We start from the raw sequence: 14,352 nt of genomic DNA on the forward strand, positions 1-14,352 counted from the left end.
GTGAAGATCCTGCCAAGAGTTCAGAGTATTTATTTATTTAATTAGTTTTAAATCAGAGATTTTATTTAAATTTTGCCAGTTGTTCTTTCATAAAAAAGATGTTTTAAAATTTATTTCAGAGAAGAAGGGAGAGGTAGAGAGATAGGAACATCAATGATGAGAGGGAATCATTGATCAGCTCTCTGCTGCATGCACCCCCCGCCCCCCCACCCAGGGATGGAGCCCACAACCCCAACATGTGCCCTTGACCGGAATCAAACCCAGAACAATTCTATCTGCAGGCCAACATTTTATTACTGTGCCAAACTGGCTAGAGTGTGTTCAGAGTATTTAGAATTTACTCAAGCACAAGAGAACATGCAGGGTTTGTGACTGATTCACACTGTTCAGGTGAGCCAGGTGGTAGAGATGAAATCACGTCAACCATAAACCCTCACAGTGACATCAATCACATAGTAGACCTGGGCAGGATAGCAGTGCAAGCAGCTCCTTAAAGCCTCACTTGTATCTGAAACTTATGAGGAATCTAGAACTGTGTATGTCCTAATAAAAATGGATCATATTTAGGCAAATGTGTAACATAGAGTAACCTTTAGTGATGTTATTCTGGGTAAGAAAAAGGAAACATTCCCTAAACATTTAAGTCTTTTCTCCAGTGTGAAGTCTCGGGTGCCTTATAAGGCTGCATTTTTGGGTAAATGAGTCCCCACAATCTGTGCATTCATAAGGCTTTTCTCCAGTGTGAATTCTCTGATGTTGAATGAGGATGGAACTCTTACTGAAGGACTTCCCACAGTCTTTACACTGATATGGATTTTCTCCAGTGTGAACTCGCTGGTGCTTATTGACATCAGACTTATATCTGAAAGATTTTCTACAATCACTACACGCATAAGGCTTTTCTCCAGTGTGAATTCTCTGATGGCGAATGAGGGCAGAACTCTGACGGAAGGACTTTCCACAATCTGTACACCCATATGGCTTTTCTCCAGTGTGAATTCTCTGATGGCTAATGAGGGAAGAACTCTCACGGAAGAACTTTCCACAACCTGTACACCCATATGGCTTTTCTCCAGTGTGAACTCGCTGGTGTTTAGTGACATAATACTTAATTCTGAAGGACTTCCCACATTCACTACACTTATAAGGCTTTTCTCCAGTGTGAATTCTCTGATGTTGAATGAGTTTAGAACTTAGACTAAAGGACTTGTCACAATCTGTACATTCATACGGCAATTTTCCAGTGTGAATTCGCTGGTGTTTTTTGACATCAGACGTATATCTGAAGGACTGCCCACATTCACTACACTTATAAGGCTTTTCTCCAGTGTGAATTCTCTGATGTTGAATGAGTTTAGAACTCTGACTGAAGGACTTCCCACAGTCTGTACATTCATATGGCTTTTCTCCTGTGTGAATTCGCTGGTGTTTATTGATATCAGACTTATATCTGAAGGACTTCCCACATTCACTACACTTATGAGGCTTTTCTCCAGTGTGAATTCTCTGATGATGAATGAGGTTAGAACTCTGACTGAAGGACTTCCCACAATCTGTACACTTATATGGCTTTTCTCCGGTGTCAACTCTCTTATGTTGAATGAGGTTAAAGATTCTTCTGAAAACTTTCCTACATGTGTCAAACTCATAAATCAATTCTTCAGAAGAGACACTCTGAGATTCTACAACTTTCTGTTTCTGACCGGCAGCTATTTCACATTCAGCCCACTGGTGATGACTTTTTCCACTGAGATATTCTTGTGAAACCTCACTGCCACAGTGTGGCTCCTCAGTGTTCTGAGAAGCCTGGGGCTGGAGAAGCTCTGAGGGAGCTTGGACGTCTTTCCTAACCTCCCTGTTCTTTGAAGGCACCTCTGATAAGTAGAAGCTGCATCTGGCCACAAATGAGGTCCTGTTCATAGCTACTTTCCAGGACATCTCTCCACTAGCATCCCTCTGTTGCTGGTGAGGGTTTGCACTGAAACAGAAGTCTCTCACACATGCCTCACTGAAGAAGCATTTGTGCTCAAAGTATTCTGCTTGTGACTCAGTCAGGTGCATAATATCTTTTAACGCTGAGAAACACTGTTTACAGGAATGCGACTTCTGGGATGCTGAAGGTGTCTCAGAATCCCTGACATGTGACTCTTCTTCTATGGATACACTCTGATCAGAATAGGCCTCCTCATCATTCATTTTATGCCAACAACCTGAAAACAGAAAAAAGGTGAGGAAATGAATGAAGACTGCAGTGACAGGGGGAAGTTCCATTACAAAGTAGGTGGCCCATGACAGTTGGGCTCCATGCAATTTTCAGAAAAGAAATGATGTGCAGGATGCATTAATAAGAGGCTTCTGTGAAGTTCTGGGCCTCTGCAGATCATAAAAGAAGGAAGACTACACTGGGAATCTGACACAAAGATGGCAAGTACAACATGGTAGAGAGTTTAGACTTCCAGCTCTTCCTTAGGCTAACAGTGTTCAGTAGGGCTTGTCTGCAGGTGACATAGGCAAGCTCTGCAGAATTTTGCTTATATCTTATTTAAAGAAAAGTTCAATAAACAAGTAGCTAATATTTAAAACCTACTTAAGCATATATGTGCACTTCATAACACATGTGTAAGTCAGTGTTAAAGAATACTGCACAGAGGAACAGGTGATGTAAAAATGCCACAATGTTAACATAGCACAAATCCAGGAAGTCACAGGTGAAGTGACATGTCAGATCGAGTAAAGTAGGTAAAAGATAAGGTAGGAATGTGGTGTAGCAAGTGGCACTTGCATCTGAACACTGATGGGAAAGAGCTGGTTCCTGGTATGAAGGAGGGTCTTACAAGAATAGCCCATGGTTCATGCAAATAAAGACCATAATCTGGCACAGACAGTCACCCAGGAGTTTAGCTATAGGAAAGGAGCAGAGGTATAAGCCATGGATCCAAATATAGTCACCTTCCCAGGAAGAGAAACAGCAGGTGGGATCCATTAAGCTGTCTGTAAGACCCCTGACTTCCAGAAATTTCCTGCACTTCCTGAGGCAAATGTTGTCAGAGAAGTTTGTGGAGTCTATTGCTCAGGGCTCTTCACAGAGCTCAGCACTGGCAGCCACAGCACATTTGAAAAGCCAGTGAGGAATATTTGAAGAACCCATGGTCTGGCTGTGAGAGAGAGAGAGTGCTATGCCTGGAGAATACAGTAGAGAGAACATCACCTCAGGACATTAGGAGAGATGATGTGAAAGTCTTACCTACAGATGCTACAAGAGCAAACACTTCCAGCATCACGTCACAGTACAGACGTCTCTGAGCCTCATCAAGGATCTCCCACTCCTCCTGAGAGAAGGCAATGGCCATGTCCTCAAAGTTCATATCCTGTCATAATGGAGACAGTACATCCCATGATAAGATTCTCTCTTGAGATTCCAAGTTTGCCATACTCCCCACCCTGCACATCCATATGCTCCCCTACTCCCTATAACAGAGAACAAAGCAGGACTTGGTCCCATCAAAGTCAATCTCTCCTTATATTCTTACTGATGCTGTGTCTTCCCACAATAAAGGCAGATGAACAGATACAAGATACGTGTGCTCTGATCCTCAAATAGGAGTCACACTGCCCCTTTCAATAACAGGGGGTGGCAGGCACACAGGGTAGCAAGAGATGTTGCACATATGGGAATGTGATGGATTTGACACTGGTGTTGTCAGGCAATATCCATGCTGTCCTCCTATTGTCCCTCCAAGACACCAAACAACATAATAATACCCATTATACTTCTGACTCCAATCCCAGTTTGCTAAGGCCATCACTTTGTATTACCTGGTGTTCATAGTTCTTTGATTCACACTTCTCTCACACAGCTTCATTCCCAGAGGCACAACTTCACTGGGAACACAAGTAAGCCATGACAAGGACAGGGTGTTTTCTAATTAGCTTTTTTCCCAAAATTCTAGTTCACCACTTCTGTAATACATTTCTCTCTCACCCTTCTCTCTTCTCCCTTCCCCATGAAATTTGACCGTCACTCCGCCACAAAGATGGCAGCGCCCATAGTCATAAGATGGTGTCACCCAGTCCTCTCAGCTCCACCGGAGTCCCCCAGTCCCAGGGGTTGGCTGCTGAGAGCGGGCAGCGTGAGTGCCCTGGCAGAATGCTTGCCTCGTTGCCGCAGTGATGATTTAAGTGTTCCACCCTGGCCACAGAGGGCCTTTAGGCAGCGGGCACAGAGAGGCCGGAGGGGAACACTTGCTTTGTCACCCCGGCGACCCCGGGGATGAGGCAAGCATTCTGGCCTGGCCGTGGAGGGCCAAATGACAGAGCAGACTAGTACTGATTCAAAATGGCATCTGCTCCATTGGCTTTCACCCTAGTACTAAGTCTGGAGAACTGTCTTCTAAGTAAAGTAGATCCCTTACATGACCAATTATGACCAAAGGCTCAACCAGACCGGAAGTCAGTGATGGGTTGGAATGGCGACCCAGTACTGACTGGGGCCAATGCGGGCGCCCCAACCCAGTAATGACTGCCTAGGGGACTGCGGATCAGGCCTGAAGAAAGGCCTTCAGAGAGAGAGGCAGGTTCAAAAAATGGGGAAAGGACCTAAATATACACCTTTCAAAAGAGGACATTCAGAAAGCCAAGAGACATATGAAAACATGCTCAAAGTCACTAATCATCTGAGAGATGCAAATCAAAACAACAATGAGGTACCATCTCACACCTGTCAGAATGGCTATCATCAACAAATCAACAAACGACAAGTGCTGGAGAGGATGTGGAGAAAAAGGAACACTTGTGCACTGCTGGTGGGAATGCAGACTGGTGCAGCCACTATGGAAGACAGTATGGAGTTTCCTCAAAAAACAAAACATGGAACTCCCATTTGACCCTGTGATCCCACTTCTAGGAATATATCCCAAGAAACCAAAAACACCAATCAGAAAGGATATATGCACCCATATGTTCATAGCAGCACAATTCACCATAGCTAAGATCTGGAAACAGCCTAAGTGCCCATCAGTAGATGAATGGATTAGAAAACTGTGGTACATCTACACGATGGAATACTATGCTGCTGTAAAAAAGAAGGAACTCTTACCATTTGCAACAGCATGGATGGAACTGGAGAGCATTATGCTAAGTGAAATAAGCCAGTCAATGAAGGAAAAATACCACATGATCTCACACATTCATGGATAATAGAGACCATTACAAACTTTTGAACAATAATAGATACAGAGGCAGAGCTGCCTCAAACAGATTGTCAAACTGCAGCGGGAAGGCTGGGGAGGGTTGGGGGGCAGGAGGGAAGGGGGTAAGAGATCAACCGAAGGACTTGATTGTTAAGGACGGGAAAAAAAGGAGACATATGTAATACTCTTTGTAATACTTTAAGCAATAAAACAATTTTAAAAAATATTAGCCATCAATTGTGCTGGCACAGTTGCAGAAAAATGGGAATTTTCATTACTGTGGGTGTATGGGAAGACAAAGGAAACGAGCATTTTAGATCATAGTTCCACATATTTTACAATGTAAAATATCCACCTACACAACAACAGTTTGGTCAGTAAAACGTACATCTAGATAATGAACTGAACACAATATGCCCAGCTGATTTACCTATAATACCCCAAACCTGGAAATAACCAAAATCATAGACACATAATTAAAGTAGTAATTCACAGTAAACAATACTACTCAGCAATAAAACAATTAACTATTTACATAAGGATTTGTGTTGAATCTCAAAATAACTAAGTAGGGTCAAGGAATCCAATATTTGTTAAAGAGTACACACCTGCTAGTGCCTATAAAATTATGAAAAATATGCACTACTGTGTTGTAATGGAAGGAAAATCAATGCCTACTTGTAGGACTGGGGAAGGTAGAGAGAGAGTTTGTAAAAGGGCAGAAGGTAAATATAGGGTATGCCAAAAGTAGGGTTAGAGTTGTTGGTATGGGAAGTATACAATAATTAACAAATAATAATACAAGAATTTACTCTGCCCTGGTTAGTGTTACACACTCAGGCATCATCCCCTAAACATAAAGGTCACAAGAACAGGTCAGGGCACATGTCCTCCTCAAACACCAATAAGGGGAATGCAGGAGGTATCAGATTAACATATGTTGCTCTCTCTCCCCCTCCCTTCTATTCTCCCTAAAAGAATCAATAATAATAATGTTTAGCCCTGGCCAGTTTGGCTCAGTGGATAGAACATCGGCCTGTGGACTGGAGGGTCCCGGGTTCGATTCTGGCCAAGGGTATATGCCCAGGTTGCGGGCTCGATCCCCAGTGGTGGGTGTGCAGGAGGCAGCCGATCAATGATTCTCTCTCATCATTGATGTTTCTATCTCTCTATCCCTCTCCCTTCCTGTCTAAAATCAATAAAGATATATTAAAAAAATAGTAATATTTAAAATACTTTTTAAAAACAATAAACTCTGTGTTTTGGGTGCTCATTACTGTAAACCTACTTTTGCTCCACCTGTACATTGGTTAGAGATAAGTTTATTTCATGTGTGACAACGTCAAAGCTTTATATGTACATCAAAGCTCACCAAACAGTACGCATTAGAAAACTGAAGTTTGTTGCCTGTCAGTTCTCATATCCTGGGAGGAACAGCCTTGTCCCAGTTACAGCAAATATTCGTAAGCAATTTAGACTATCACCCTCAGAATCCACAGGAATGTTGACTGGTTACAAGACACATCCTGGGATTGATTACAGAATTATCCTTCCTCTACCTTTGAGTTCTTGTATGTTGAGCATCAACCTTGAGGTGAACACCCTAGAGCAGCCAGTAGAATAGCAAACCTGTAAGATTACTTTCTCTGTTAATGACTTCAGCCTCAGGAAACCGGTATGCAGATCCAGAGAATGTCTGTACAAAAACATCACGCAAGCCACAGGCCCTGCAACACTTGTGGGAAACATTCAGAAGAGGCATTTTTCAACTAATTTACTGCAGTCTCTCCCACTCACGATTGAAACAGTGCTTCTGCCCTAATTGTGGTTGCATGCAACCCCCAGATTCTTACCATAAAGGACACCAGCCTATGAAATTTAGTCCATCATGATATATGGATCATTTGCTGAGACTTATGTCATACATACTGTGAACAAAGAAAATAATTCATATAGTTCACAGAAGCACAACAAAGTCCTCCTCTTCAGGGTGAGCTTTGACTTCACCAATAATAGAGGTACCAGGCTGAAATTTAGAACCCTAAAGTCCTGCAGTCTTGCTTTCAAGGCTTTTGGCAGAAATGCAAAATAAGCAAATAATTGCCAAAGAGTAATTTTCTGCCATCATGATGTCCCTTCAAGAAGCACTGAAAGTTTGGGGTTCCCACAATATTTCTTCACCTCTACGTGCTGATAGATCACACTTTTACTTTCAATTAATCCTGAGAAGGGAATGGAACCAATAAATTAGAGGTACAAAAATACAAAAAAACACCTTTACAAAAAGATCATAAACCAGAGCCATATTCAGCAAGTGGTTTGCATGTTGCTGAATAACTACCTGAAAAAATTAATCATAGCACAATGTGAGAAGCACAATGTACTAGAAAGGCATAGCTCATCTTAGGATGGTGGTCTGGGGGAAACAATGGTTAGGCCCATTCCTTAGTCAGAGACAAAGGAGTGAAGATCCTAGAGCTCGGAGTACTCATCATTTCCTCAAACAGAAGTAAAGATAAAGAATTCATTTTTTTCTGAGCACACAAGATTTCCCACAATCAGTACACACTTTTCTGCAGTGTGAACTCTCTTGTGGCTAAGGAGGTGATTATTGCAGGTAGAAGATTTTCCACATTAACTACACTCAAGGTTTTTCACCAGTGTGAACTCTCTAGTATTGAGTGAAGTTACTCCGTTGCCTAAAGGACGTCCCACAATCACTACACTCATAGGGCTTTTCTCCACTGTGAACACTGTGATGTTGAATGAGGGTAGATCTGTGTGTAAATGACTTCCCACAGTCACTACACTCATATGGCTTTTCTCCAGTGTGAACTCTCTTTTGGATAAGGAGGTGGTTATTACAGGTAATAGATTTCCCACATTCACTACACTCAGAAGGTTATTCACCAGTGTGAACTCTCTCATGTGGAGTGATGATACAGCTTTGATTGAAGGACTTCCTGCAATCACGACACTCATCCAGCTTTTCTCCAGTGTGGCCTTTGTGTTGTGAATGAGTTTGGACCTCAGGATGACGGACATCCCACGATCACTACACTCATATCACTTTTCTACAGTGTAAACTCTTCTATGATGAATGAGGTTAAAGATTTTTCTAAAAGATTTCCTCCCTTTTCTTACACTTATAAATCACTTCTCTGGAGCAGACAACCTGATGTTGAACAACTTTCTGGTTGTGGCTGGCAGCTTTTTCACATTCACCCCACTCATCATGACTTCTTCCACTAAGAAATTCCTGTGGAATCTCACTACCACTGTGTAGCTCCCCAGTGTTAAAAGTGGCCTGGTGCTGGAGAATGCCTGAGATGGCTGGCAAGTCTTTCCCAACCTCCCCAGCGATTGAAGGCAGCCATATTAAGTAAAAGCTGCACTGGGACACATATGAGGCCCTGATCATACATTCTTCCCAGGGCTTCTGTCCACTGGCATCTCCCTGTTGCTGGTGGGGGTTTACACTGAAACAGAAGATTCTCACACATTTGTCACTGATGAAGGCTTTTTGCTCAAAGTATGCTGCTTGTAACTCAGTCAGGTGCAGAATATCTTTTAAGACTGAGAAAAAGATGTGTCTTCTGGCTTGCTGGGCCTGTCTTAAAAACCCTAACCTGACTCTCCTGGTACAGATACACTCTGCTCAGAATTGGTCTCCTCGTCATCCATTTTATGCCAACAACGTGAAAATAGAAAAATGGTGAGGAACTGAATGCTGACTGTGGTGACAGGTGGAAGTCCCTTTACAAAAGTGTGTTGCACATAACACGGTTCAGTGCAATTGATTCACAACAAAAGATCTATAGGAAGGATTATAAGATACTCCTATGAAGGTCTGGGCTACTCAAGATCACAAAACAAGGAAGACCTCAAACGAAATATGACACACACAGTAAGCAGCACGTGAAAGAGAAGCAGGATCTTCAGCTCATTTTTCTATCAGAGTTCAGCATGGTTTGTCTTCTGGTGACATGGAAAGCTGTTCTGAAATATGGTTATGTCTCATTCCAAGTAATCTATATATATAAAAGGGTAATATCCAAAGTGTTCCCTCGGGAGTTCGACCAAGAGAATGATTGCTTGCTATGACATGCGTTGACCACTAGGGGGAAGTACGGAACATGGTGTGTGACCAATGGCAGCAGCAGGGCGTGGGAAACGAGGAAAGGAGGAGGCGGGGAGGCGGGGAACCATGTGGTGGTGGCGTGCATGTGGCAAGGGATGGAGTAGGTGGGTAGGCAGGGAATCCAATCGGCCCTGATCGCAGGCCAGACCTAGGGACCCTACCATGAACAAATTTCAGGCACAGGGCCTCTACTATTCAATAAATTAGTAGGTGGTGTTCAAGAACTATTTAAACTTGGAGAGACCAAGATGGCGGCATAGGTAAACACCGGAGACTGCTGCCGCAAACAACCACTTCAAAAATACAACTAAAAGACGGAACAGACATCACCCAGAACCACAGGAAGGCTGGCTGAGGAGAGACTCTTCAACTAGAAGGAAAAATAACAGCACACCGAGGCTCAGAGGAGGCGCAGTGTGGAAAAAACTCAGGTGCGGAGGTGCGCGCGCAAAGCGGGCTGGTGGCTGAGAGCGCGGTTGTCGTTTTCGGTCAGGGGGGAGTCTCAGACTCTGAGCTCCAGATACGGGCGAATCGCTGGGGACTCGGACCCAAACGGGAGAAGCGGGAGTGTCTGGCATCAGTTGGAAGGCAGCTTTCCCTCCGAGGTTTGCAGCGGTTCCGGGGGTTCTGAGAAGCAGAGCCTCTGGGAACAGGACTGAGGGCACCATAACGGCTCCCTCCGCCCGCCCTGTTGAGCCCGCCCCGCCCAAGCCCTGCGCAGAGCCATTTGCCGGATCGCCTCAGGCAAAGGCTAGATTAGCACCTCCCCAGAGGACAGAAGTTTTCCGCGGCAGACACAGCTGATTCACACAGCCAGTCGGCCTGGTGGTCAAATCCCTCTAGTATTAACTACAACAATCAAGGCTCAACTAGAACAAGACTGCGCACAAAGACCACTAGGGGGTGCACCAAGAAAGCATAAAAAATGCGGAGACAAAAAAACATGACAGAAATGGAGGATATAGAGCTAAAAATCGCAATTTTGAGGGCTTGCAAAAATGTGCTAGAAGCTGTCAATAAACTTGAGGAGAGAGTCACGAAAACTAATGAGACCCTCGATGCTATGATAAAGAACCAACTAGAAATTAAGCATACACGGACTGAAATAAAGAATATTATACAGACACCCAATAGCAGACCAGAGGAGCGCAAGAATCAAGCCAAAGATTTGAAATGCGAAGAAGCAAAAAACACCCAACCGGAAAAGCAAAATGAAAAAAGAATCCGAAAATACGAAGATAGTGTAAGGAGCCTCTGGGACAGCTTCAAGCGTACAAACATCAGAATAATTGGGGTGCCAGAAGATGAGAGACAGCAAGATATTGAAAACCTATTTGAAGAAATAATGGCAGAAAACTTCCCCCACCTGGTGAAAGAAATGGACTTACAGGTCCAAGAAGCGCAGAGAACCCCAAACAAAAGGAATCCAAAGAGGACCACACCAAGACACATCATAATTAAAATGCCAAGAGCAAAAGACAAAGAGAGAATCTTAAAAGCAGCAAGAGAAAGAGACTCAATTACCTACAAGGGAATACCCATACGACTGTCAGCTGATTTCTCAACAGAAACTTTGCAGGCCAGAAGGGAATGGCAAGAAATATTCAAAGTGATGAATACCAAGAACCTACAACCAAGATTACTTTATCCAGCAAAGCTATCATTCAGAATTGAAGGTCAGATAAAGAGCTTCACAGATAAGGAAAAGCTAAAGGAGTTCATCACCACTAAACCAGTATTATACGAAATGCTGAAAGGTATCCTTTAAGAAGAGGAAGAAGAAAAAGGTAAAGATACAAATTGTGAACAACAAACATGCATCTATCAACAAGTGAATCTAAGAACCAAGTGAATAAATAATCTGATGTACAGAATGAACTGGTGATTATAATGAATCAGGGACATAGAAAGGGAATGGACTGACTATTCTTGGGGGGGAAAGGGGAATGGGAGATGCGGCAAAAGAACTATTTAAACTTGTATGTGCATCTCATAACACATGTACAGGTCGATGTTAGAGAATACTGAAGATGGAGCAATGCAGAGGAACAGGTGATGCAAAAAGGCCACACAGTTGAAGGTAGCAAAGGCCAGGAAGTCACAGGTAAAATGACAAGTTAGCACAGTGTCAAGTATGGCAAAGAAAAGGTAGGAATGTGCTATTTCCCATGATACTTGCACCTAAACACTGTTGGAAATGATCAGGTGCTTGGTATCATCTAAACACACCCTTACATCATATCTAGCCCACAGCTACAACTCAACAGGGCCAAGCCTCTTCTGAGACCATCCTGCATGTTCGCCCTGTAAAAAAAATCAGGGTTCATCCTGCACATTCTTCTCTACAAATACTTACAACAGAAATATTCCAAGTATTAATAAAAGATGACAGAGATGGGCAGCCAGCACTGGCCTAGAGTAATTTGGCTTGCAATCATATTTACGGAAGATAATACAGTGGGGCCTTGACTTACGATTTTAATTCATTCCGTGACAGAGCTCGTAACTCAAATTACTCATATGTCAAATCACTGTGACGTCCGCTGCGCCAACTAGCGGTGGGGTATCTGAAGCTAGCTCGTAACCCAAATTTTAGCTCGCAACTCAACTCAAAGCAAAAAATTGGCCGAGAGACGGCTGGTATCTCGAAAAACTCGTTAGTCAGGACACTCGTAAGTCAAGGCCCCACTGTATTACAAACAACAACTGAAGTGTGATCTCGTAAGAACAGTTCAAGGTTCATGTAAGTAAAGACCATAACCTGGCAGAGGCAGTCACCACAGACCTTTGGCTAGAGGAAGGAGGTAGAAATGGAAGCCATGGATCTGGACATAATCACCCTCCAGGGTGACCCATTAAGCAGGTGGACCCATTAAGCTGTCTATAAGACTCCTGACTCCCAGACACATCGTGCAAGGTCTGAGGCAATGTTTGTGGAGTCCTTTGTTCAGGGCTCTCCACAGACCTCACCCATGGCAGCCACAGCACATTTGACAGGACAGTGGGGGAAATTCTCAGAGCCCATGGTCTGGCTGTAGAAGAGCGAAAGCTACATCACAGGAATAAAGGAAGAGAGGACATCATGTCAGGACATTGGGAGAATGTGAAAGTCTTACCTACAGATGATACAAGTGCAAAAACTTCCAGCATCACATCGCAATAGAAAAATCTCTGAGGCTCATCAAGGAGCCCCCATTCCTCCTGAGAGAAGGCAATGGCCACATCCTCAAAGTTCATATACTGTCATAATGGGGACAGTACAACCCAGTATCAAATTCACTCCTAAGGTTCCAACTCTGTCATATTCCCACCCTCCACATCAATCTGCTCTCTCCACTCCACACCAGAGAAAATACTAGTCCTTCATTACATGAAAGTCACTGTCATCTTATATTTCTACTGATATTTTGTCTTCCCACAATAAAGGCAGTTGAGTGGACAGAACATAACTGAGCTATGGGATTCACATGTACGCCACACTTCCTCTTGACAGTAGAGTGGGTGTGAAGAACAGAGGGTAGGAAGAGATGTTGGCCATAAAGAGAGTGTGAGTGATTTCATATTGGTCTTGTCAGGTATTACCTTTGTAGTCCCTCAGATTGTTTTTCAAAGATACCAAGAACATGGCATCACACTTCACCCTTACAACCACAATCCCAGGGTGCTGGGGCCATCGCTTTGTATTACCTGCTGCACATAGTTCTTTGAACACTTCTCTCATTGCCAGAGGCACAACGTCAAAGGTAACGCAAATTTGCCCTGACGAGGACGGGTTGTTTCCTAATTACCTTATTTTCCAAAATTATAGAATACCACCTCCATAATCCATTTCTCTCTTACCCTTCTCCCTTACCCATGCCCGTGGAGATTTCCAAGCCCGGATAACACTGATGTATGCTATCTCATTCCTAAGAATCAGTGTGTCACCCCCAACAACAAAAGGCAGGTGGGTACATAAATGTCAAATAAGCCCTGTACCTGGCAGGCAGCACAAAAACAACCCCCTTTTCAGGCAATTACCCCAAAATTCACCTTATTGTATCATCCAGACTCCACCAGAAATGGAGTCTCCCTTCATTCGCTCTTATGTCAATGTCAGGATGCTCTGGCCATGAATTCCCTCTCCAAGTGCACATCACTCTGTCTTCCACACCTCTCTCACACCTGCACTCCTACAGTCCCGGCCTCCATAGTCATCTCCTTGCGCTCTTACTTATTCCTCAGCATGTGTGGTCCAGAGAAAGCTTACCAAACTCAAACAGGATCAAGTACTGCCCGGACTCTGACAGTCCACACTCATAGAGGCAGCCTTGAGTCCTACTATGAAGGCCTCTGTCCATGACTGTTTTTCCTTCAATCTAACCTATGAAGAACCACAATCAGATCTCAGATACCCAAAGCCAACCTCCCCTGGTGCTGCACTTGATGTCCCTTCACCAGGCACAGCCAACATCTTTCACTTAATCGTTACTCAAGTCCCAGCTGTGCTGGCCCTCTGTATATGCTTAGTGAGTCTCAGAGATGACCATTCAAGCTGCTAAGCTAATCCACAAGACTGACTGTTACTCCCCCAGCCAGGCCACACTGAGGGTCACCACAATATCCTGGTGATTGTTTAAAGAAATAAATATGTACCAACCCAATCTAATTTTGTTGGAATTACTCTTCGGCCTCCAATTAATCTCAGGTCCACTCTTGGGCACTGCAAAACCATTATCTCTCCATGATACTCTACATGACAACTTCTGTCCCTAAGCTGTGTTGTGACGCACCTCCCACAAAAGTGGCCCCAGAAGGAAAGCCAGTCAACTCAGGCTCACACTGTCCCTTCTGCGCTACTACTACCATCACCAACCTGACCATGATTCCCGATATTAAAGTGATCTACAGTTCTGACTGATGTCTGAGATGGTTGAGCATAGACTCATGCACTGGTATGGATGCTATATATATATATATATATATATATATATATATATATATATATATATATATACATACACACACACACACACACACACA

At 43.6% G+C, this 14,352-nt stretch overlaps 1 protein-coding gene across 1 annotated transcript in view; it reads right to left on the reverse strand.

Moving 5' to 3' along the window:
* Positions 1-639: 639 nt before the first annotated feature.
* Positions 640-14,352, reverse strand: part of LOC102258801 (zinc finger protein OZF-like) — a 14,809-nt gene continuing 1,096 nt past the window's right edge. Inside the window, exons 2-3 of the mRNA XM_014532092.1 lie at positions 3,245-3,368; positions 640-2,210 (exon numbers count right to left, since the gene is read on the reverse strand). Coding sequence (XP_014387578.1) covers positions 640-2,210; positions 3,245-3,365 — 1,692 coding nt within the window. The 5' untranslated portion in view covers positions 3,366-3,368. The remainder of the gene's footprint in view (positions 2,211-3,244; positions 3,369-14,352) is intronic.

Source organism: Myotis brandtii, unplaced genomic scaffold (assembly GCF_000412655.1).
Source record: "Myotis brandtii unplaced genomic scaffold, ASM41265v1 scaffold840, whole genome shotgun sequence".
Lineage (NCBI taxonomy): Eukaryota > Metazoa > Chordata > Mammalia > Chiroptera > Vespertilionidae > Myotis > Myotis brandtii.